At 44.6% G+C, this 23730-nt stretch overlaps 1 protein-coding gene and 1 long non-coding RNA gene across 7 annotated transcripts in view; one reads left to right on the top strand and one right to left on the bottom strand.

The window, feature by feature from the left end:
- The first annotated feature begins 7460 nt into the window (after window positions 1-7460).
- Window positions 7461-10094, top strand: LOC111763992 (uncharacterized). The gene is made up of 3 exons (XR_002796704.3): window positions 7461-7689; window positions 9376-9542; window positions 9659-10094. It is a non-coding gene; the product is annotated as an uncharacterized lncRNA (long non-coding RNA).
- Window positions 10095-11854: 1760 nt separating this feature from the next.
- The window catches only part of GPALPP1 (GPALPP motifs containing 1), a 36262-nt gene continuing 24386 nt past the window's right edge, over window positions 11855-23730 (bottom strand). Inside the window, exons 7-10 of one of the 6 annotated variants that reach the window (XR_001118579.3) lie at window positions 22783-22881; window positions 15545-15763; window positions 14495-14899; window positions 11855-13837 (exon numbers count right to left, since the gene is read on the bottom strand). Coding sequence is in view for 4 of the 6 variants with exons in the window: in XM_071208273.1 (XP_071064374.1) it covers window positions 14531-14577; window positions 15568-15763; window positions 22783-22881 (342 nt within the window). In the remaining 2 variants the exon portion in view is untranslated. Of the gene's footprint in view, window positions 14900-15544; window positions 15764-21311; window positions 21489-22782; window positions 22882-23730 lie in introns of those variants that run through there. The other 5 variants (XR_009180666.2, XM_071208273.1, XM_004457864.3 and 2 more) reach the window with 5 other exon arrangements.

Here is a 23730-nt window from a genome sequence, read left to right as displayed (position 1 = left end):
GCTCCCTCCCTCCCTCCTTCCTCCTCCTCTCTCTGTTCTTTCTTCCCTCCTCCCCACCCTCCTTCTTTCTAAGTTTCCCAGCTGCCAAAACAAATACCAGTCAATGGATTGGCTTAAGAAGAGGAATTTATTGGCTTACATTTTTGAGGCTAGGAAAAGTCCACACTTGAGGCATCAGCAAGGCAATGCTTTCTCCCCAAAGGTCATGCTGTTCTGGAGCTGGCTGCCAGGACTTTTCTGTCGCATGGCAGAGCACATGGCGATGTCTTCTTTCTTTTCCACATCTGCTGACTTCCAGCTTCTCCTCCCGGGTGACTCTCTCTTTGGGACCTGCCCTGCACAGCCTCCAGTGATAGGATTCAGACCCATTCTGATTCAGCTGGGCCGCAGCTTAACTAAACAATATCTTCGAAACGTCCTGAGGACGATGGAGTCACACCCACAGGGATGGATTAAGATGAAGCACGTGTTTCTCTGAGATACGTAGTTCAACCTACCATGCTCTCTTCTCTCTGCCTCCCTCCCTCTCTCTTTCTTCTTCCTTTCTTTCTTTCAAACATGTTATTATGCACATCAGAATTTAAATTTACTATAGCTTGGAGATGGTTCCATATCAGGACAATTAGAACTGACCCATTGGAAAAAAAACACACCGGCAACCGTAGTATTCATAGAATGGAGATAATTTAGTTACCATTCCTCGTGAATAGGTATTAAGGTTTCTCCCAAACTTTTGCTATTACAAGCAAGGCTCCCTTAATAACCGTTTGACATGTCATTTCACATGGGTGAGCATATTTGAAGGATGAATTCCTAACAATGGAATTACAGTTCTGTGTGTAATTTTTAGAGATACCGCCAAATTGTCCCTTAAAGAGGCCATACAATTTATACTACTCCCAGCAATGTATGAGAGAATGCATCTCTTGCTAAACTTGTCAGCACAAGGTGTTTTAATTTGTTTTTGTTTTTTTTTTCTTCTGCTAATCTATTAGGTGAAAAATGACTTATCATAGTTTTAATTTGCATTTTTAATTTATGAGTAAGATTTAATATCTTTTCATGTATTTAGGAAGCTTTGCATATTCTTGTCTATAAATTGTTCCTCTCCTTTGCTTATCTACCTACTGGGCTGTTGATTTTTTTCATATTGATTTTGAGAAGCTTTTCAAATACTGAGGAAATTAGGCTTTTGTCTGTGATGTGAGTTGCAAATATTCATTTGTGTTTTGACTGAGCTTTCTGTGCAGAATTTTTCTTAAAATATAGTCCAATTTATCAATGTTTCGTATTAGGACTTCTGGATGTTATGTTATACTTAGAAAGTCCTTGCCCATTCTGAGATTATTAAAATTAACTTCTGGGGAGCAGATGTGGCTCAGGCAGTTGGGTGCCTGCCTCCCACATGGGAGGTCCCACATTCAGTTCCCAGTGCCTCCTAAAGAAGGCAGGCAAACAACAAGCAGACAATGAGCAGACACAGAGCAAAAACAACGAGCAGACAGCAAGCAAAAACAAAACAAAACAGGAAGTAGATGTGGCTCACGCAGATGGGTGCCACCTCCTACATGGGAAGTCCTGGGTTTGATTCCCGGTGCCTCCTGAAGGAGAAACAAGCAGGCAACGAGCAGGGACAGTGAGCAAACAGAGGAGAGAGCTTTGCTTGGGGGGGGGGGGCAGGAATTAATTTTTCCAGGACTTTTATGGCTTCATTTTTTACATTTAAAAGTATTCAACTGATGTGGAACGTATCACTCTACAGTGTGAGATAGAGATCCAGCCTAATTTTTTCCACGTCTTCCCAAGAGTAGTCTCAACAACCATGTATTGCGTAATCTAGTTTTTTTCTGCCACCTTTGTACTTGTGTCTGTTTCAGGACTTTCCATGACAGATGAGTTTTAATTCCGTTCTCGACTTTGCCCTTGAAGGAAAGCTCAGGGTTGTTTTGTTTTTAACTATGGAAGACTCGAGCATGTTTATATAGAGAGGGAGAAGAGCAAGTGGAGAAGAGAAGAACCAGGTCATGAAGAGAAAATAGGTTATAAGAGATGACACCAGTTTTGGGAGAGTTAACTGGTGTACCCGCCTCGCCAAGGGAGCACGTGCTTTGAGTTTTTCAAGTGGGTGTCCTGCTGAATGAGGGAGCTTGCCTTCTAGCTCATAAAGCCCTCCCTCCCAGTTTGCCAGTCCCTGCTTGGCTGCTCTTCTTTCCAATCAATCTGGAATTCGTGTTAGTCTCGTGGACATTCTACTCTCTACATCCCAGCCTGGATCGATGCTACGAGTCACCATAGCACAATTGTACCAACTTCCCACGACATAGTTTCTAACCGAGCTGGGACCCTTAGCCTTTCTTCTGCTGACTTGGGGTAGGCTCCCCTCATTTGCCCCTCAGGGGTGATTCCAAACCTTGCAGCCCTGATCCCTGGTCTCAGGCAATGTGACCTGTCTCCTCTGGGTGGATGAGTCCGTGGTTGGGATCCAGCAGGTCGTGGAACCAAGTCTATGTGTAAAATTTGGGGTCGTGTGCATTTTGGAGAGGTAAACTATTCATTGCTTCCGCCAGATTCTCAACACCCCCAAATGGTTAAAACAGAACGAAACAACGGAAACAACCTTCTGCTCCAGCCCACGGAGTGTGCCAGGTGTAATCCCCCTGACCTCTTTGATGCTCGACCTAAACATTTATTTACACCCCTAGCCAGCCTCATCTCCGATTCTCTACTTTTGGGAGACGTGGGGGCTCCCTCCTCCTGTTTATTCAAGACTACACCCCTTCACATTCTCTCTTAACGCCAGCCTTGCAGTTGGATATTATTTTCAATTAGTTTCCTCAGCTTTCCCCTCCACTGCTCCTTCCTTTTACACTGGTCTCTCTCGTTCCTAAACACACATAATCCCACCACAGCTAAGCCCTGGGCTGCCCTCTCTCTCTCTCTGTCTTCAGCTCACAGCTAGGCTGGCCTCTCTCGGCTCTTCTAAGGCTACCCATCTCGGCCATACGTGTGCTTTCCACACTGTAGGATAACATCTCTTCCTGGCTATCTGCCTCCCTGACTAGACTGTGGAGTTCAGGACTGTGCCTTATTATTTTTGTATTCCCGAAGCCTTCCACACTGTGGAAACTTGAGAAATATTTGTTAATAGGAACTGACCGATTTCCTTGCTCTTCTCTAGACCTTTCTTCTCTATTATGTTTTTGCCTTGATGTGGAGAAACGAGAATAGCAAACCATTTTTTAGGTTGACCTGCCCTAGTTTTGGCCATGTGTACCACAATGTTGTTTTTGGCCTTTCTTTTCTCTCTCCTATTATCCAGGATTCTGCTGTTGTTGGTTTTTTTCTTTTTTGGTGATAGCTACACACTGAGTTGACCTAAAGGACTCCTGAACCCTTTTCTGCATTAAAACTGGAACTCAAAGCTCATACCCTTGTGATAATATCGTTTGTATTATTAATGCCTAAATTGATTTCATTACTGCCCACACCAATGATCAATTGCTGGCTTGGCAGTATAAACAGAGCTCGTTCAGAAACAGTATTACAAAGGATCTAATGGCCATGCATAAGAGCCCAGCAACACTAAGGTAGCATACTGGGCTGCTAAGTATAAATACCAATTTATTTAAGAACCACCTCTACCCGACAACACTTTAAAAATCCCATTTCTAATTGTGCCAACTGATTATAGCCTTTTTGTTTTGTTTTGTTTTGCTTTTAGTTTTGCCTGCCCAGAATATATTCTCCCTTGTTTTGGTAACAATACCTCCTGTTTCCTTGTGGGGACCCAGCACACAGAGACTGGAAATCTGCACAGCACCTGGGGAGACGCGTGGCCCGCCTTGCCTCGGCTCAGTCAAGATGGCTACAAGGAACCGCTAACACTGTCCCATTTTGGTCTTGAAGAAGTGAGGGGAATCCGGTTCCCACCTTGCCCCATGGATTCTTCCAGAACCCAGTCATCAGGAGATGAATATGAGAATCTCCTGTTGCCCTTCCTACTTCCACCCAGTTTTGTGATTTGGGGGTTTGTGGCCTCGACATTGGCTAACCTCTTTCCAGCACCTCCTCAGTCACTGGGCACCTGCTACCCACAATCTACTGGATTCATCGGCTAAGTCAGGCAAACTTTCTTGCTATTGACTGGGTTGGACCTGGCAATTCTTCATGTTTTTCAACTCCCCTCTTTCTTTCTTCTTGTCTTGTTTGTAGAAGGAAAGGCTAAATAAATCCTTTTGAATTGTACTGTGATTTATAAATCGCAGTCGAATGTGGTGAAGTATCTGTGACAGCCTCATTTCTCATCTACCTTGCTGGTGCTAGATTTACTTGCTAATGTCAGAGGACTTGATGGAAGTAAATACATAGGGATGAAAGGGCTTTTTAGTGATAGCGCCATCTTACCGGGCAGACCCCACCCTGGCCCTCCGCCAGCTCACCCCCACCCCCCCACACAGAGATCTGTACCCGTGAGAATTGGACTCAAAGACAAGTAATGAAAAGGGGCTTTCCAATGTCCAGATCCTAACATGAGAAGATCAGCGGTGCACTGACTGGTAGGGTGGTGATGCCCCATTCTGGTGAACAGAACAGTGGTATTCTCATTAGAAAACTGGTGGGAATAGAAGGGGCTGTAGCAAGCGTAGAGTTTTTGTTGTTGTTGTTTTGCCTTTGTAGCATATAGTACCCTTGTTTCTAATGATAGCTTTTCAGTTTTCTTCTGGGGCACTACCTTTCCAAGTTCCCCATCTCTGTGGTTTAGGAAGGGTTCAACCCAGCCTGGACTGGAGGGGTTGGCATACAACTCACCACATCAGTGATTCTGGGATGAACAAGTGACCCAAGCTGGTTGTCAGGGCCAATTAGGTTTTGAACTTGGGCTGAAACTATTGGTGAAGAGAAGCTTTCTTTTCTTGGAGCTGTTCAGCTGGCAGGATGTCACTTTGGAAAGGCCACGTTTTCATCACATGGGAGGCCCACCCAAGGGTGAAGTCCACACAGAGGACAGCAGGCCTGCAGGATGGAGACTGAACCCCGATGATGTAATTGGGGCATCTGGGTCCAGTTATACCTGAAGCCAGGACTCCCCTCTGGGTTTTTCATTACCTACATCAGTAAATCATCATTTCTTGCTTAGGCCAGTTTGAGTTGGGTTTCTGTCACTGGAGTCCTGATAAATGTAGTTTTCTGAGGTCATAAGAAATGAGTGGGGGGTGTCTAAAAAAATTTTCTGTCCAGATGCGCCTACTTTCCAGGGTCTGCAATCATAACCATCATTTATTGCTGGATATTTTGCTAATTGCTCAAATATGTCATTTCATGTAGTCCTCATAATATGAGTATTATTGCCCCCATTTTAGAGATGCAGTTAGGATTGCGATAGGTTAAGAAAGCTTTTGAGTTTACACAGCCAAGGGCAGGGCAGGCCCGGGTTCCAGGACACCAGCAGGGTAGAATTCCGTCCGTCACCGCGAGTCTAAGCAGGCCAGGACTGGGGAAGCAGGGCCGTATCCGCGCATGCGCAGCGCTGTGCTCGGGAAGCTGCAGGCCCCAGCCTCCCCACTCCACACGCGGTCTCAGACGCAGCGCCTTGCGCCACGAGGCCCCGGACGCGGACGCCGAGGCGCCCCCCTGCTGCTGTTGAAGGTACCTCTACTGCCATGCCCACCAAGACGACTCGGGGAACGCCACAGTCTTCCCTTTCTCCCCCTGGGGAGTCCAGATCCTATGTGGGTGCCTCTGGTTGGTGGAGTCAAGGGACCAGCAGGGGAGGCTGGGGCATGAGATTCGTCTTCTGTGCTTTGAACCGAGGAGCTCAGCGGTTAGCCTGACGAGCTGCCATCATCTCCCATTCTAGAATTCCTGGGTCATTTTTGGATCCAAACCAGCTTTGTTCCTCACACTTTGGAGTGCATTAGAATTACCTGGGGAGCTTGCCTGGGCCCAACCTTAGGCCTGTAAAATCTCTGGTAAATAGGGGAGGGCAGCTGTGTAATTAATAAGCTCCTGGGGGGTTCCGATGAATAAGAAAATTTGAAAAACAATGACTTGAAGGTTTTTGTTGAATAAATTGGTCCATATCATTTTTGTTCAACTATCATCTCCTCCCTGCCTAAGTGTAGGTCTTCCTTGGTTCTGGTAGATGTAGAACTAAAGGTGAAGTCCTCGCTGGTGTCGCTGTGCGCTCACTGGAAAGACTACAGCTCTGATTGTGAAGCTCTTTACGATGAGCTGATAGAAGGAGACACTCTGAACCCATCTTTACATATCATTTTCCTCAAGGCAACAGAGTGTAATGGATCAACTAACATCTTACAAGTTGATAGGTTGTGAGTTTTAATCTTGTCTTCAGGGATAAACTGCGGTTTGACTGGCCAACGTTAACTCTGAGAAACTTAGGTTTTCAAGTATGGCAGTTTTATTAGCCCACACACAAAGCAGCTGGCAAAAAAGAACAAATTTAAAAGATCATAAAATATTCTGTTAAAATGAAACGTAAGAATGGCCACAATTTCTAGATTTCTTGGCTAACATCAAAATAACTATGCCTATATCTGCCGTGAAAAGCAGCAACCTTAGGTTAATAAATTGCTTTCTTTAAGTGTGTAGTGTGAATTAAGTTTTATAGTATAGGTGAATAAGATGTTACTTTCAGCTATTTTCTAAAAAGATAAAAATCATCCAAAGTTATATGCGTAGGCTACTCCATTTCTTCTTTTGTACCCCGCCATAAAAGGAGCAAGTTCATTCTCATCTGTGAGTACTGATTGTGTGGTATTATTTCATAAAGAGGACTAAATACCTTATCAGATGGCCTAATCAGCCAACATTACCCCATTCTGAGGAAACCAAAAGAAATTCTATAAGAGTCGGACAGTGGAGAAGTGGTAGTCAGAGAGATATGAAAATGAGCTTTGAAAATGCTTGTTTCCAGTGTTCTAGACTAGGTCGTTGATAATTTCCCAGGTCTCCAACAACCAAGCACCTTTCTTAGCTTTTGTCACTCTTTTATTCCCTGCTACATTTGTTAGCAAATTCAGAAACTGAGCTCGACAGTAAACTTACCTTAGAAAAAAAATTTTTTTAAAGATTTATTTGAGTTCTGTATTCTGTAAATTAAGAGATTCTGCTATGTTAATACATCTGTCCTGGAACGCGAAGATTAATTAAGAACAACTTCTGAAAAAAAAAAAAAACCCACAAAAAACAGCTGTTCTTGGATACAGGCAGAAGTTCAGGTCCCTGGTATTCTGACACCGATGACGGTGGTTGGCGGGTTCCACGCAGCGCAGCGTGAGGGCCCGGGGCGGGGAACCGGGAAGCCAGCGGGGCAGGCTTTGGCGGAAGGTCCTCCGTGACCCGTGACGGGGCTGAGAAGTCGTCCCCCTGCACGGCGGCCTTTCGCCGTCCAGACGGAGCTCCCGCGCTACCGGGGCAGGGGCCGAGCCTGAGCCCCTTCCCGCGCTCAGGGCGCCGCCTGCCCCTGCCGGCGGGTGGGTCACCAGGACCCCTCCCCGCAGAGAGGCGCGGCAGCCCCCTGCGCGCGCGGCGGGCGTGGGGTTTGCTCCCCCGCGGGTTTCCGCGCGCACCGTCCCCTCTGGGCGCACTGGATGCGTGTCGTCCTGTCCCGGGAATCCCTTACCACTCCGCTTCTCATCAGTGAATTCACCTTACAGGGGAGCGAGGAAGGTGATAATGCCCCTCGCCCCGAAGTGCTCACCACAGGGACTGAAGGCCCAATCCGACGGCAGCGGGAAGACACTGCCGGGAGGCCGGGGGCACCGCGTGGGGGCCGGGGGGCGCCGCGTGGGGGGCCGGGGGGCACCGCGTGGGGGCCGGGGGGCGCCGCGTGGGGGGCCGGGGGGCACGGCGTGGGGGGCCGGGGGGCGCCGCGTGGGGGGCCGGGGGGCACGGCGTGGGAGGCCGAGGGCACCGCCCGGGAGGCCGGGGGCACCGCGTGGGGGGCCGGGGGGCACCGCGTGGGGGGCCGGGGGCGCCGCCCGGGGGGCCGGGGGGGGCGCCGCGTGTGGGGCTGGGGGGCGCCGCCCGGAGGGCCGAGGGGCACCGCGTGGGAGGCCGGGGGCACCGCGTGGGGGCCGGGGGGCACCGCCGGGGAGGCCGGGGGGCACCGCCCGGGAGGCCGGGGGGCACCGCCCGGGAGGCCGGGGGGGCACCGCGTGGGGGCCGGGGGGCGCCGCCGGGGAGGCCGGGGGCACCGCGTGGGGGGCCGGGGGGCACCGCGTGGGGGGGCCGGGGGGCACCGCGTGGGGGCCGGGGGCACCGCGTGGGGGGCCGGGGGGCACCGCGTGGGGGCCGGGGGGCACCGCGTGGGGGGCCGGGGGGCACCGCCCGGGAGGCCGGGGGCACCGCGTGGGGGCCGGGGGGCGCCGCCCGGGAGGCCGGGGGGCACCGCCCGGGAGGCCGGGGGGCGCCGCGTGGGAGGCCGGGGGCGCCGCGTGGGGGGCCGGGGGGCACCGCCCGGGAGGCCGAGGGGCGCCGCCCGGGAGGCCGGGGGGCACCGCATGGGAGGCCGGGGGGCACCGCGTGGGAAGCCGGGGGGCGCCGCCCGGGAGGCCGGGGGGCACCGCGTGGGGGGCCGGGGGGCACCGCCCGGGAGGCCGGGGGCACCGCGTGGGGGGCCGGGGGGCACCGCGTGGGAGCCGGGGGGCACCGCGTGGGGGGCCGGGGGGCACGGCGTGGGGGGCCGGGGGGCGCCGCCGGGTAGGCCGGGGGGCGCCGCGTGGGGGGCCGGGGGCACGGCGTGGGGGGCCGGGGGGCGCCGCGTGGGGGGGCCGGGGGGCACGGCGTGGGAGGCCGAGGGCACCGCCCGGGAGGCCGGGGGGCACCGCCCGGGAGGCCGGGGGCACCGCGTGGGGGGCCGGGGGGCGCCGCCCGGGGGGCCGGGGGGCGCCGCGTGTGGGGCCGGGGGGCGCCGCCCGGAGGGCCGAGGGGCACCGCGTGGGAGGCCGGGGGCACCGCGTGGGAGGCCGGGGGGCGCCGCGTGGGAGGCTGGGGGCGCCGTCCGGGAGGCCGGGGGGGCACTGCGTGGGGGGCCGGGGGGCGCCGCGTGGGAGGCTGGGGGGCGCCGTCCGGGAGGCCGGGGGCACCGCGTGGGAGGCCGGGGGGCGCCGCGTGGGAGGCTGGGGGCGCCGTCCGGGAGGCCGGGGGGGCACCGCGTGGGGGGCCGGGGGCACCGCGTGGGAGGCTGAGGCACCACGGACTCTGAACCAGCAACCAAAACAGAACATTGCTTCTCTTAAGCCAGAGGTCCAAGAAGTGGGTGAGATGCTGCTGAATCATCTACTGACCCCCTCACAAGGTTTATTTTCCCACCTTCTAATCTTGGCGTCTGCTGGTTCATTTTGACATTCACAGAATGCTCCCACAAGAACATAGCAACGGCTTCAGTAACTGGATGGCTGAGGCTCGACCATTCTAGACTCATCATGCTACTCAATAAATGGATTCTTCAGATGAGGGCTTTAGTGCCCGCTGGTAACTGGGGAAACAGGTTGCTGCTCACACTGGAAGTGTGCGAAAGGGTAGGTAAGGGATGGAATCCAGGGGGTTTCTTGGGCGGAAGGGCTCCCCTAGTATTGATGTCCATTGACAGTAGTTCATCAAAGACTACAGCATCCCTGTGCCATATCATTTGCAGGCAAGACCACCAAGAAGAGCTCAGATCTTTCAGAAATGAGTGTTTGGATCACTTCCCCTGGTCAAGACGCTAACCAGCCAAGGTCCTGACTGAAGTCAAAAGGTGCAGGGGACACCAGCTATTGTCCAACTGACCAGATGCAGACGCACAGACCAACAGTTTTTCTTCATTGCATCATGTAATAATTTCCCTTTTCTTTCCTCTCCCTTTCCACTGACACGGTCTAGAGCAGGGGCTCTTAACCATTTTTGTTCCATGGACCTCTTTGCCAGTCAGGGGAAAACCATGGACCCCTTACTAAGTCCACACTATGCTGTGTATTATTTAATAAATATTCCACACCCATACCAACATGTCCCCACAAGAATTTTAATATTTCAATTCAAGCTCATGGACCCCTTGCTAAGCAGCCCTGGTCTAGAGGGTGTGCAGGTGGTGGCTAATTGTACTGAACTGTAACTCCACGGGGGCTCAAATACTGAAACAGGATGGTGGCAGAACTGGAGGAAGAATATTCATCATCACCCAGAGACTCGGGATTGGCTGCAGCACCCACTGAGGCTTCAGCTTGTCTGCCTGTGCAGAGTGGATAAGGGGGCTTTCAGCGGTAAGGCAGTTGCCTGTTTTAGTAGAGGGGGTTTCATGGTGGGTTGGTTGGTTGCTCCTACCCAGTATCTTAACTCGTTCTATGTCTGGGCATCTATGACCGCATGAGTCCTGGAGGAAGCCTCCTATTACAGAAACCAAAAGGAGGCAAGTTTACCATCTCTCCATGCCCCGGCAGCTGGAGTGCAGACGTTTGAGTTATCTTGGCAAGGTAGGTGCTCCTGCCCGGGGCCAGGAATCTGGAGCTAGTAACACAGAGCAGCAAAAAGTTAAAACTCTTTATAGTAACATCGGTGTCCAGTGTCAGTGGCGATGGAGCCGTGGTGATGTCCACTACCAGTGGCCTCGGTGTTAGCGGCTGGGATATTCACATTCTGGGGCCGTGGTGTGCTTCCAGCTGCTTCCCTTTGTCCTTGCTTGTTGTCTGATTTTCTTCCTGATTTTATGCTACTTAATATCCTTCTAATAAATTCTTTTTCTGCTTCAGTCTATTGTCTACAATGAAGAATCTTGACTGATCCAATTTTCAATTCTATATCCCAGGAAAGAAATGAAGGCATTTGATCTTGGTCTGGAACACAAATTGGAAGCCTTGATTTCCTTTACTTGGACTCTCCAGATACTTGTCATTCAGTACTTAGCTCTTTTTTTAAAAATTAAAGTTAATAGATCACAAGGAATGTTACATTGAAAAACAAAACACAAAAAACATAAGAGGTTCCCATATAACCCACTCCCCACCTCATTTTTGTAAATTGTGTTTTTTTGAAGATATATAGGTCACAAAAAAAACTATATTAAAAAACATTAAGTTCCTGCATACTCCCCTCTCCCCCCCCCCCATTCCTCCCACACCAATAACCTCCCCCAGCAGTGTGGCTCACTCATCACTCGGTGAACACATTTTGGGGCACTGCTGTACTACATAGATAATAATTTACCCCGTGGTTCACACTCTCCCCCGGTACATTCAGTGGGTCATGGCAGGATATATAAAGTCCAGCATCTGACCCTCAATATCATTTAGGACAACTCAAAATCCCCAGAATTTCCCCCACATTGCATCTCTTCTTCCCTCTCCCTATCTTCAGCAACTACTGTGGTCACTTTCTTCACCTCAATGCTAAAATTTCTTCTATTACTAGTCACAATAGTTTTATAGTAGAATATCAGTAAGCCCACTCTAGTCCATAATTTATTCCTCCATTCTGTGGGCCCTGGGATAGTGATGTCCTCACCACCTCTAGATCAAAAGGGGGCTTAGATTCCACATGGATGATGGATGTGATTCTCCTGCTAGCAGTTGTAGGCACACTTGTTTCCCTGGTGTGCTGCTTGACCATCTTCACCTCCTTGTTAGCGGCCCTGGGTAAGACCAACAAACCAGAGAGTAGGAGTTGTCACTCTGCTGAGGCTCAGGACCCAGCTGGCATATGGGCAGTCCAGAGATTCAAGTCTCCTAAGTATTCAGTGCTTAGCTTTTAGCTTTTGTGCTACAAAGTATCTTACTTTGTACACCTGACACTATCTGAAAGAAAATTAAGACCTTAAAAAAAAAGTTATCTTAAAACAAAAATAAAAGACCACAACTTCTGATACTGCTGAAACTTTATTTACATATTAAAAACAAAATCACATCTCAGGAATTCTTCTTTTCTAAAAAGTCTTTTAATTGGAAAGTTAAAATGAAAATATTGGAAGGGGCAGTGTATAGCTTTTTAATTTTGTACACACCATAGTCACAGTTAAAATAATTTAAGCTGCAAAAAATACATTAACTTTCCTACAGCAGGAAACACATCTTTTGTAACTGCAGACTTAAATCTCATGCTGACAACCAAAGTCAAAGCAAAATAAAGTAATATCATAAAACAGAAAATTCATGGCCTGTTAGTTTTACATGGGTAGTATCTCTTACCACTTCCCTCCATGTTAACATTTCTGTTTAAGTGTAACTCAGCAGAAAATATTTCCTAAAAACAGCTACCAATACCATGGAAAAAGTGAAATGGGAAGTGATAAGGACTGCTTGCAACTAGTTTTAAAACTACTTCCCACAATCCTACATTTTTAAATAATGATAGAAACTTTACCCACTCTAAATAAATTCTAAAAAATGTCTTAATACCTTGGGATCAAATAATTTATATAAGAACTGCTAATCTATTCTGAAGCACAATGGAATTGACACGGTAGACCCTCCTGTACAGTAAGCCTAGGTACCATATAAATCGCAGGCCTTACTGCTAAAAAAATCATTAATTCAGAGAACCATCAATTGTTATTTTATGGTTGAATGACTGCTACATCCAAACAAAATTATACACTCAATAAAACAATGGCAATTTTTCAGGGCAGAGTTTAATATAGTATGCTTTGCCCAATACAAAAAAAAAGTTGATCCATCTAATAAAGCCTTATGGCTGTAGTCACCATATCTCAACATTTGTCCAAAAAAAATCCCACCTGTCAAAGCCAGTGTTTACTTACCTAGAAAGTGGTTACAATTTGAAGCATCTCGATCTGAGATGACAGTTTAGAAAACTGGACAAATCAGGTACAGTGAGCTTAAATGGCACCTCCAACAGAAGAGTAAGTTAAAGGATCTGCTCTACTTCATGAACTTAGCGTTGCTCTTTTGTTCTTCACTTTTACATTTCAAAAGAATTCATAATCCTCTAAATATTGGCCACAAAATGTAGGAAATTAAGAAAGCTCTTATTAGGTAAGATCAAGGATCCCAGTTTTCTGACAGATGGAATAGAGACTTGATTCAATTGAGTGATTTGCAGCTTTGAAGAGGAGCGGGATGAAATGAAGAACACCTTCCAGTCTGTGCCAATAACTACTTTGTTCTTTTATTTGTCAACTTTGTTTTATTAGGATTAATCCCTCCACACAGGGGAAAAAAACCCCGGGACTGGCTTTACCTTTTGTTAAAAACGTGCTCAGGTGGCACAAAGAGCACTGGATACAAGATGCTACCAAGGTAGCAATCCATAGAGAACAACTGGCTGAAATAAGAGGCTTCTCTCCTTTTGCTAAGGTCATGGACATTCCAAGGGCAAGTGAAGAAATAGTAACTACATACATAGTAAATAGAAATATCTATCCCCCTTATGATGAGGAAAAAGAGGAAAATTAAAGCACTCAAGATGACATTTTACTTTAAGTAATAACAAGTTTCAGAAAAATGTTAGGATTTTACATAAAGACAAGGAACTTGAAGTTATTTCTTCCTTTCACTGGGAAAAAAAATAAAACAGAATTAAATGAAAGCAATGGCTATTACCCATTAGATATGACATCTTCAGTCAGAAGGCAGCTTCGTTCAATTTTGCTTGGACAAGAAGCTTTTTCAATGTTCTTAAGAGATTAATTCATCTTTTAAATAGCAACACTCCTTTTTATTATTTACAGTGATGTTATGGAAAATACCATTGTTCCACTATTGCTAGGAGAAGAATTTGTACCATAATTTGACTTCACCATTTACTCGGTTTTCATAAAGCTTAAATGGACTAGGAATCAGAATCTTTTTCCATTGAAACTAGCAGGACACCTGGGATTCATCTGCAAGGAAATACAAATTATAGAATTTGCATTTAGGCTCAACTATTTAGAATTTTCCATTTAACTTCTTATAAGGCAGTACTTACAGCATTATAAACTTTTAAATACTCCCATTAAGGTGGTTATAATTACGGATTTTCCACTTACAGGTTTGTATTCAAGGGATTATGAGCTGGACTTTAAAAAAAGACTATTCGTGACTGATATAAAAGATGTCACCAATAAATTAAATGGGTAAAGTAAGATCCCCCAAAACAACACTCAAAGACTCCAAAAGCTTTGGTTGGGATCCTGAAGATCCAGTTTTATAGCAAAAACACTGCTATTGCCCCATGGCACAGAGATGAGAGAGTCCACGTCCTGCAGACCCCAATGGTGAATGGCAGACAGATGGCCTTCCCTAGAAATAGCTGTTAAAGGTGGAAAAATAAAGTATTTTCACTTTGCACAAGAGATAACACACAGCTCCCACTGTGTTAAAACGAGTCAAGATAGCAAACAACAAAAAAGCCCCGAGTGTCAAAAAGAACTGATAACAAAAGGGATGTCCCTCAACCTCCCCCCCATCTCCCAGGTCCTAGTACCCTCTATCTGCAAGTAAATGTATAGTCACCAGCTGCAGTTTTGAGGGAAAAGTGAGCGAGTTCCCCTAAGTACCTGGGCAGGTCGGCTGTCCTTGTCAGGAGGCCCAGGCTATATGGTGGAGTCAGCGCAGAGGCCTGGCCAGACCTTAGAAGGGACTTGGCAGCGACCACAAAAATCAGGGAAGGAAAAACAGACAAACATAACAAACAAAGAAATCCCAAAATAATTATTTGAAGAAAAGCCCAGGCTTGTTCAGAGGCCAAAGACATATAAAATATTCCATTTTATATTAGAAACATTGATTTTTATATTCCCACATGACTTTAAAGGACACACAGAACAAGACTGGTTTGTATGCTTTATAAAAAACTAAAGTTATCTCTAATCTTAAGGGGCCCCAAGCAAAGGAATAAAGGCAGGCAGACAGACAGATAAGAGTATTCTTCAACTTTTCTTCATTGCACAAGGGAAATCCCCCTGAAGTAAGAAGAAGAAAATTCAGTAAGTTGGAAAATGTTTCTAACTTTAACTGTATTTTTCATTAAAACCACATCTGAATATTAATGTAGCTTTATACAGCTAAAAATCATAAATATTTTTATTTTAAGGAGCAATTTCAGCTCTTACTATAATTCCTTACTCACCATTACCAACATCTAAGATTGGGCTAAGGATGAGTTGAAATGGTTGAACCTTAACTTATATAGAACTTTTCAAAGCAATGTACACTTAAAAATCATGATCATGATCTTGTTTAACCTAAAAAGACTACCAGCAAACCTTTCTTCATTTGTTAATAAAGCATGCATATTTACCCAAGTTTCACACAATACTCTCTTTTACCATTTCTTATAAACAGAGCTTTTATTTTAGAATTTTTAATAGCAATGTCCTCTTATGTGACCCTGAGGACAAGGCTACTTTTCCAGTAAACCACAGTTTTTATTCCACAAGGTTGAATTTCCAAAATCACAGTTTATTTATAAAGGTAGATATGTAGGTTTATAATCTTATAAAAGGCATCAGCTTTTGGCACACTATTACTTATACATAAGGTTACAGAGCATTTAGAAAAATCCAAATTGATCAATATGAAAATATACTTCACTGAAGACTACTTACTTATAAAAACATACTGCCTTTACCATGTGAAAATTTGGTGTTTAGTTCTCTAGATTTCTTTATGAGAGCTTTTTTCTGAGCATCATCAAACCGATTAGCCTTGAGGTCCTTATCACGGTCAAATGGTATTCTCTCTTGGGGCTTATTTTTATCTTCAGCAGCCTTATTCTTTAATTTTTTATGATGTATGTCCATAAGAGATTCTGATCTTTTTGAGTCCTGGGAGAGCAGACAAGCAGAAATAAAAATCTTAGCTTCTATAAATTATTAAAAGAACACGACCATTGTATTAATCAGAGAAAGGGGTGCTGATGCAAAATACCAAAAATTGATTGGTTTTATTTATAAAGGGCATTTATTTGGGGTAGAAGCTTACAGATACCAGGCTGTAAGGTTAAGTTACTTCCCTCACCAAAGTCTATTTCCACGTGTTGGAGCAAGATGGCTGCCAACATCTACAAGTCTTCCTGGATTCCTCCCTTCCAGGGTCTTGCTTCTCTCTGGGTTCAGGGTTCCTTTCTTTCCAGGGCTTGCTTCTCTTTCCTCTGGGTGCTTACTTCCTGATGCTCCAGCTTAAGGCTTCAGCATCAAACTCCAACATCAGAACTCCAACATCAAAAACCCTCAACTCTGTCCTTTGCCATGCCTTTTATCTGTGAGTCCCCACCGACCAAGGGACGGGAACTCAATGCCCTAATGACGTGGCCCAATCAAAGCCCTAATCATAACTTAATCATGCCCAGTTACAGACCAGATTACAAACATAATCCAGGATCTATTTTTGGAATTCATAACCATATCAAGCTGGTACAACCATGAAACAAAATAGGTAGTAATGGTGCATATTAAGGAGCGTTAATTATAACCCCCCAGTAGGTTTTTTCCAAATCCTAGACAGAATCTATGATGAAAAAATACATCAGAGGCAAATTCAATTCAACCAGAATGAAGATATCTACTAACTAGATGCCAAGAAATAAAAAAAGAACAAGACAGAGAGGAAACAAACATTTAAATCACCAGAGTGAAAAACATCAAGTGACATGTCAAAGAGTATGAACCAAAATGTGAGCATGAAAAGAAGAGCAATTATATTCTCCCTCGGGAGCCTGGTGAAAGTGTCATGGATGGGCTGGTCCTTGAAGCCTGAACTGGATTTTTCTTTTTTAAAGATGAGATTACAGCTTTATTTTGTTATTTCTTCTTCCCTTCTCCCACCCCTCCCCTGCCCTGCTGTTTCTGCTGTCTGTGTTCATTCGCTGTGTGATCTTCTGTACCTATTCCTGTCGTCTCTCCTCTTTCTCCTCTAGGATTCACTGGGATTCAATCCTGGGGACCTCTGATGTGGAGAGAGTTTCCCTGTCAATTGAGGTACCTCAGTTCCTGGTCTGCTGCACTTCACCTTGACTCTCCCCTTCTTCACTCTTTGTTGTATCATCATCTTGCTGCGTGACGGGCACTGGCTCACCACATGGTCACTCAGCTTGCCACGCAGGCACTCGGCTTGCCATGTGGGCACCCACAGGGGCACTCGGCTTGCCGTGCAGACATTTGACTCACTGCATGGGCACTCGGCTCGCCGCATGGGCACACTTTTTCTTTTTCACCAGGAGGCCCCAGGGATCGAACCCAGGTCCTCCCATATGGTAGGTGGTCGCCTTATCACTTGAGCCACATCCGCTTCCCCTGAACTGGATTTTAACGGGTAGATGGGATAGGAAGGAAAGGGGACAGTAAGGCTGAAGCAAAACCGAAAAATAAGGGCATGGAAGGTGCAAAATTCAAGGTCTGTGCAGGGTATGTGGCTTACATTCCATAAGCTATGGGACTTTTTGTTCCTTTCAGTTTTCTCTTCTGTTTCCCTTACCTCTCTCCTTTTCTTCCTCGTTAGTTGGGTAAGTGTTCAACTTTTCAAATATTTCTAATAGATGAGGCTTGAACAAAGGCAATTAGTAAAACAAACTGAGGATTCATTATAGACCATTCAGTACTGATTAAGGTAAAAACAGAATGGCATTGGGTTGGCGAGGCACTGAGGAGGGTGGCGGAGTAGAAGCAGGTGGCTCAGGCTGGCAGTCGTAGAGCTGAGCCTGGGGATCCCTTGGGGTTACATGTGAGGCAGCCAGGAAGGCACAGACGGCCTTTCCTAAAACCGATTTTGCCTGGCAGTGAGTCTCGTGGTGCTGCCTCCTCTTCCACGACAGCCCTTTCCCTGCCTAACAAAGAAGAGGCATCCCACTCCCCAATCGGATTCCTTAACACAGACTGTCGTCCAGGGGCGTAACAGCCTCCAAGACATCAAACAAAGGGAGAATTTGAAATAGTGAGCTGAGTGAAACTTCCTTTAATCAAGAAGTGCTAAACCCAGGAGGGCTCTGTGTCCTCCTTGTGTCTTAGACATATTTCTCTTAAGAGCAGGGTACCCCTTTAGAAATGGATATTTTGGTTCTTACTGGAATGTTCTGAATTCAGATATGCTGAAGAGTGAAGCAAGGGAAGAAAGGACAACTCTTATCTAACAACCACTCTTCTACTCCCTGACAAGTGTCAAAGAATCTACTAGAAAGCAAAGAAGTGAGGAGAGTTCAGTGAAAGCAAAGAAAGAAGGCACTGTGAGAAATGTTGAAGGTGGCAGCATTTAATTTTATCCAGAAAACCACCCATGGTCCCTACCTACTTTAGAATTCAGAAGTGGATAGGAACGATCATTAACACATTTGTTTGAATGGAAAAATGAAGTCAGATTTTCTGATGTAAAGTAAGACTGACTTGGCTGGTTTAACAAGAAATGATTTTGTCAACCAGATTATGTGCCAGGTATTTCCCATAAACTGAATTCGATTTGGAGTTCCAAGGTTTTAACAAAATGTACAAAAGATACTGTATTAGTAAATATGAATTTTTTTTAAAATTTATTTTTATTTATTTAATTCCCCTCCCCTCCCCCGGTTGTCTGTTTTCTGTGTCTTTTTGCTGCGTCTTGTTTCTTTGTCCGCTTCTGTTGTCATCAGCGGCACGGGAAGTGTGGGCGGCGCCATTCCTCGGCAGGCTGCTCCCTCCTTCGTGCTGGGCGGCTCTCCTTATGGGTGCACTCCTTGCGTGTGGGGCTCCCCTACGCGGGGGACACCCCTGTGTAGCACGGCACTCCTTGTGCGCATCAGCACTGCGCATGGCCCAGCTCCACACGGGTCAAGGAGGCCCGGGGTTTGAACCACGGACCTCCCATGTGGTAGACGGACGCCCTAACCACTGGGCCAAAGTCCGTTTCCCAATATGAATTTTTACTAGCACTATTTTCATTCTCTCAATCCCTGTTCAATATTTGGAATTAAGCAAAGCACTTCTTGGTCATTTCTTGGTAAAATCTTTAGAAACATACTGACTTGCAAGTCAAGCACTTTAAGACTTGGTGGCAATATAAGAAGTAACTTCAAAATATTTGGGTAAAGAAGGAGTTAAATGATCTAACGAATATAAAGTATTTAGCACAGTGTTGAGTACATAAGAATCAATAAATGCTGTGTCAAATTTATTGAATATTTATTATGTTGTATCCTCACAATATCTCTGTAAGTTAAATGTTACTCCCATTATAGAGCTTTGGGAAGAAAAATGAGAAAATAAACCAATGTGACCAATGTGGGGGACAAAAAACCTCAGAGAGGTCCTAATGAGAGAGTTGAGAGATTATTAGCAATAATTTTTGTTAAAAGATCACTATGAGGTTTAAGAAAATAACTCCCAAGTGATTCAAAGAACTGAATGACATTGCTAAAACGAGTCCTGTTGCCATCCACTTGTTTACGGAAACAAGGTTTCATAAAACTCAGTTCTATATAAACAAAGATTTGAAGCTGAAATCTGTCTTATTCTAGCAATAAGGAACATTTATCCAAAGATCAGGAAATAACTGGAAAAAACATCTTTCATTAAGAGATTAAATTTACATTTTCCTTTTCACACTTAATAATGATTTATCAAAATATGTAGTATACTTATATTGTTTTGATCAACTGAAATTGCAATTCAATCCAGAAGGAAAAATACGTGTTAACATTTAATGATTTAGATCAGGAAATTTACGTATGTATTTTTATTGCAGTGAAATACGATGTATCAACATAATCATAAAAGACTTTCAAGCATAAAATTGAATCCCACTAGGATCAAATTCTGTTGCAGAAGAGAAATGAATATATGAATTTAAGGAGAAGAATGAAATAAAATTTCCAACAATTAAAGAAGACCTTGCTCATATAGACATATTTTAATGGACAATAGATATCAAATTTCTATGGCATTTAGATTCCATTTGAACTATTTGATAGACTAATGTAACATGCTATAAATCACACCTTTGGCAATTTTATCCTCTGATAAAGGTTTTTTCATCTTATGATATCAAATAAAAAATGTGAAACCATATACACAAGTTTTCAAATTTCCTTTAGGGGACACTAAGTAAAAACACTTGAAGACCACTGGTCTTGAACCCTGAGTGGATGAAGAGAAATCCAGATGTCTGAGCTCTGTTCACCAAAATGGCAATTTGCCCATTGTGTTGCACTTATTAGTAATTTGCTCCTTTTTATTGCTGAGTAATCTTCTACTGAACACCACAGTTTGATTTTTTCTACTCCCCTGGATAGACACCTGGACTGTTTTCAGTTTTTAGCTATTATGACCAAAACTTCTATGATGAACATTCTTGTTTCAGTCCTTTAGGGACTATTCTGAATACTACCTAGGAGTGGAACTGTAGCATCATAGGGTAGGTGGTACATGCTTAGTGTGATAAGAAATGTCAGTTTGGAAAAAGGTCCAGCTTATTAAGTTTCAGCCGTTCTTTTTTTTTCCCTCAAGTTTACATATTGGTTTAATTCAATCATGATGACATTTTATGGATAGGACAAAATGATTTTTAAGTTTATAACAATAACTAAAAACACTTCTCAAACAGAAATGCTGCAATGGCAATTTGCTCACAAATGTAAGACATATAAAATGACCATAAATAAAACAGTGTGGCACTGGTAGAAGGCATGGCCATGTGTCACTCCAGAATGATTTTTCTGCTTTGAGGGAATGAGGGAGCCTTCTGATGTGTTGCAGCACCCTTTAGATTTCCTCCAAATCCCTTAATGAAATTGTAACTATTTGAGTTACATGCAAATACAGCTGAGCTTTCTGGTTCACCCATCCTTTTTTAGCAAAGGTCTTTACAGCCATAAATCTGTCTTTCAGTACCCCTATGTAGCAATCTGATATGGTTATGAATTCCAAAAATAGATATTGGATTATGTTTGGTCTGTACCTGGGCGTGATTAAGTAATGATTAGGGCTTTAATTGGGCCATGTCATTAGGGCGTTGAGTTCCCACCCCTTGGTGGGCAGGGCCTCACAGATAAAAGGCATGACAAAAGACAGAGTTGAGGGTTCTTTTTTTTTTTAAAAAGATTTATTTATTTATTTATTTATATTTTCTTTCTCTCTCCTTCCCCCCTAACCCCCCCGTTGTCTGCTCTCTGTGTCCATTTGCTACGTGTTCTTCTTTGTCCGCTTCTGTTGTTGTCAGCGGCTCGGGAATCTGTGTTTCTTTTTGTTGCGTCATCTTGTGCGTCAGCTCTCTGTGTGTGTGGCACCATTCTTGGGCAGGCAAACTTTCTTTCACACTGGCTGGCTCTCCTTACGGGGTACACTCCTTGCGCATGGGGCTCCCCTACGCGGGGGGCACTCCTGCATGGCACAGCACTCCTTGCACGCATCAGCACTGCACGTGGGCCAGCTCCACACGGGTCAAGGAGGCCCTGGGTTGAACCGCGGACCTCCCATGTGGTAGATGGACGTCCTATCCACTGGGCCAAGTCTGCATCCCCAGAGTTGAGGGTTCTTAACGTTGGAGTTTTGATGTTGGAGTTTGATGCTGAAGCCTTAAGCTGGAGCTCTGGGAAGTAAGTTCACAGAGGTAACAGAAGCCAGCCCCAGGAAGAGACAAACCCTGATCCCAGGAAGAAGCAAGCCCTGGGAAGAGGGGAATCCTGAACCCAGAGAGAACCAAGACCCTGGAAGAGAGAGGAACCCAGGAAGCCTGAACCCTTGCAGATGTTGGTAGCCATCTTGCTTCAACACATGAAAATAGACTTTGGTGAGGGAAGTAACTTATGGCCTGGTATCTGTAAGCTCCTACCCCAAATAAATGTCCTTTATAAAAGCCAATCAATTTTTGGTATTTTGCATTGGCACCCCTTTGGCTGACTAATACACCCTATAGGACACACCTCACAGATTTTGATATTGTGCATTTTTGTTATTCAGGTGGGGCATCTTCTAACTTCTATTATCATTTCTTCTTTGATACCAAATTTAAATTTTGAATTTTTCTAATGTCCATTGGGCTTTTAAGTGATAATGATTCTGAATTGTAACTTAATTTTCAGAGGTTAGAGAACATGGCCTGAATTATAGTGGTTCTTTGAATTTTGTTGAGACTTGACTTTGAGCTGGCCAGTTTTCATAATTGTTCATGTGGGTTGAGTTTTAAGTCAGTTTCCAAAATGTTTCACACATGCACTACTGTTCCTAGTACTGATATGCCCAGTAAATCAAGCTCATGCTATTCTTATTGTTCGTTGAACTTTTCCTTAACTAATGTATTGTGAAGACAATGTCTTTTTACTGAACATCTGAACATCTTTCAGTGGGTTCAGGGATTTTTATGTATTCTTTGAGTGGGGATACTCCAGTTTTACAAATAGCAAGACAGAATATAATAGAATAATGATATACCAAATGGATATTGCCCTGCTTAGTTTAAAAGTTTAGATTGAACCATATTTCAAAAATGTTTAACACATTTTTCTCCCATATTTAAATCTTTGCATCAAATATTCTAAAACTGCTTATAATTTAAAAATTTACAAACTGAGGGTCTCTATGTTAGGGTTTTGCTTCTTGCTTCCTGCTTTCTGATCATGTGCTACCTATCTTTCATAATTCAATTCCTGATAAATGAGGAATACAATACAAACTGAAAACATTACATGAAATGCATTAAAAAATCCTATACAAAAGGATACTATGTATATACATACACACACATAAATGCAACAGAACAGAATATTTTTCAGTACAGATGTATACAGAAAGACTAAGGTAAAGAAAGAAAAAAAGAGATGAAAAAAATGAGAGAATAATTAAAAGGAAAATTCAAGAGTTATATATTTTATTCTCTTACTTACATTGTATGAGGATACCTGCTCAGCCAATCTCTTATCCCTTCCTGACAATATATGTTCTTCATCTTTCTTACTGAATGATTTCTTGGCTTCCTGTGTTTCCTGAGGAATGAAGAGTTAACACATTACTGAACACTATAAATAAGAGTAAATAAGAAAAAATACACATTATTTTTATTTAGCTTGAGTAACGAGAGTAAACTAAGCCAGGCTCTTTGAATCCCTTCCCATTAGAAATATTAACATACTTGATAAAGGATACGTTAGTATTCTATTGTATGATTTTTCTGAAAACAAGAAAACACCCAAAAACCTATCTGAACAACTAACTAAAAGAAAGCATCTATTTATTGTACTCAGAGATGAGTCTGACAAACACTGAAGAAATGCAGAGGAAAAAAAATAAGGTTTAAATCCTACACTACCTGTTTTCAAAAACAGTAAAAATCCATTGCACAGCAATATCACTCGATGGGGAGGAGGGGACAACAAATTTTGGTTTAGATAAGGAAAATCAAAGGTATGCAGATTGGTAAAGAAATAAAACTGTATTTCCTCATAGATGACATGACTATCCATATAGAAAACCCCAAAGACTCTACAGAAAAGTTCCTGGAACTAATAAGCTATGAGTATGGCAAGGCTGCAGGATGCAAGGTCAATATATGAAACAGCTTTCCTATTAGGCCAGCTTGAATAAATGGAAATTATTTAAAACACAATACCATTTGCAATGGCACACGCATACAAATGAAGTATTTACATATATATTCAAGGAATTTTAATTTAAAAAACCAACCAACAAAACACTGCAATGATTTCTAGAGAATTTAGTTCCAGTCAGAAATGGGGATGGCTCACATAAAAATGGATGAAAACTACTGTTCTCAAAGCATATTTTTATACTGTTGTTGGTTAATTAGAAAACCAGAGAGGCCCTCTTACAATTTT

This window comes from Dasypus novemcinctus, chromosome 15 (assembly GCF_030445035.2).
Source record: "Dasypus novemcinctus isolate mDasNov1 chromosome 15, mDasNov1.1.hap2, whole genome shotgun sequence".
Taxonomy (NCBI): Eukaryota; Metazoa; Chordata; class Mammalia; order Cingulata; family Dasypodidae; genus Dasypus; species Dasypus novemcinctus.
This window is presented reverse-complemented; position numbering and strand designations above follow the sequence as displayed.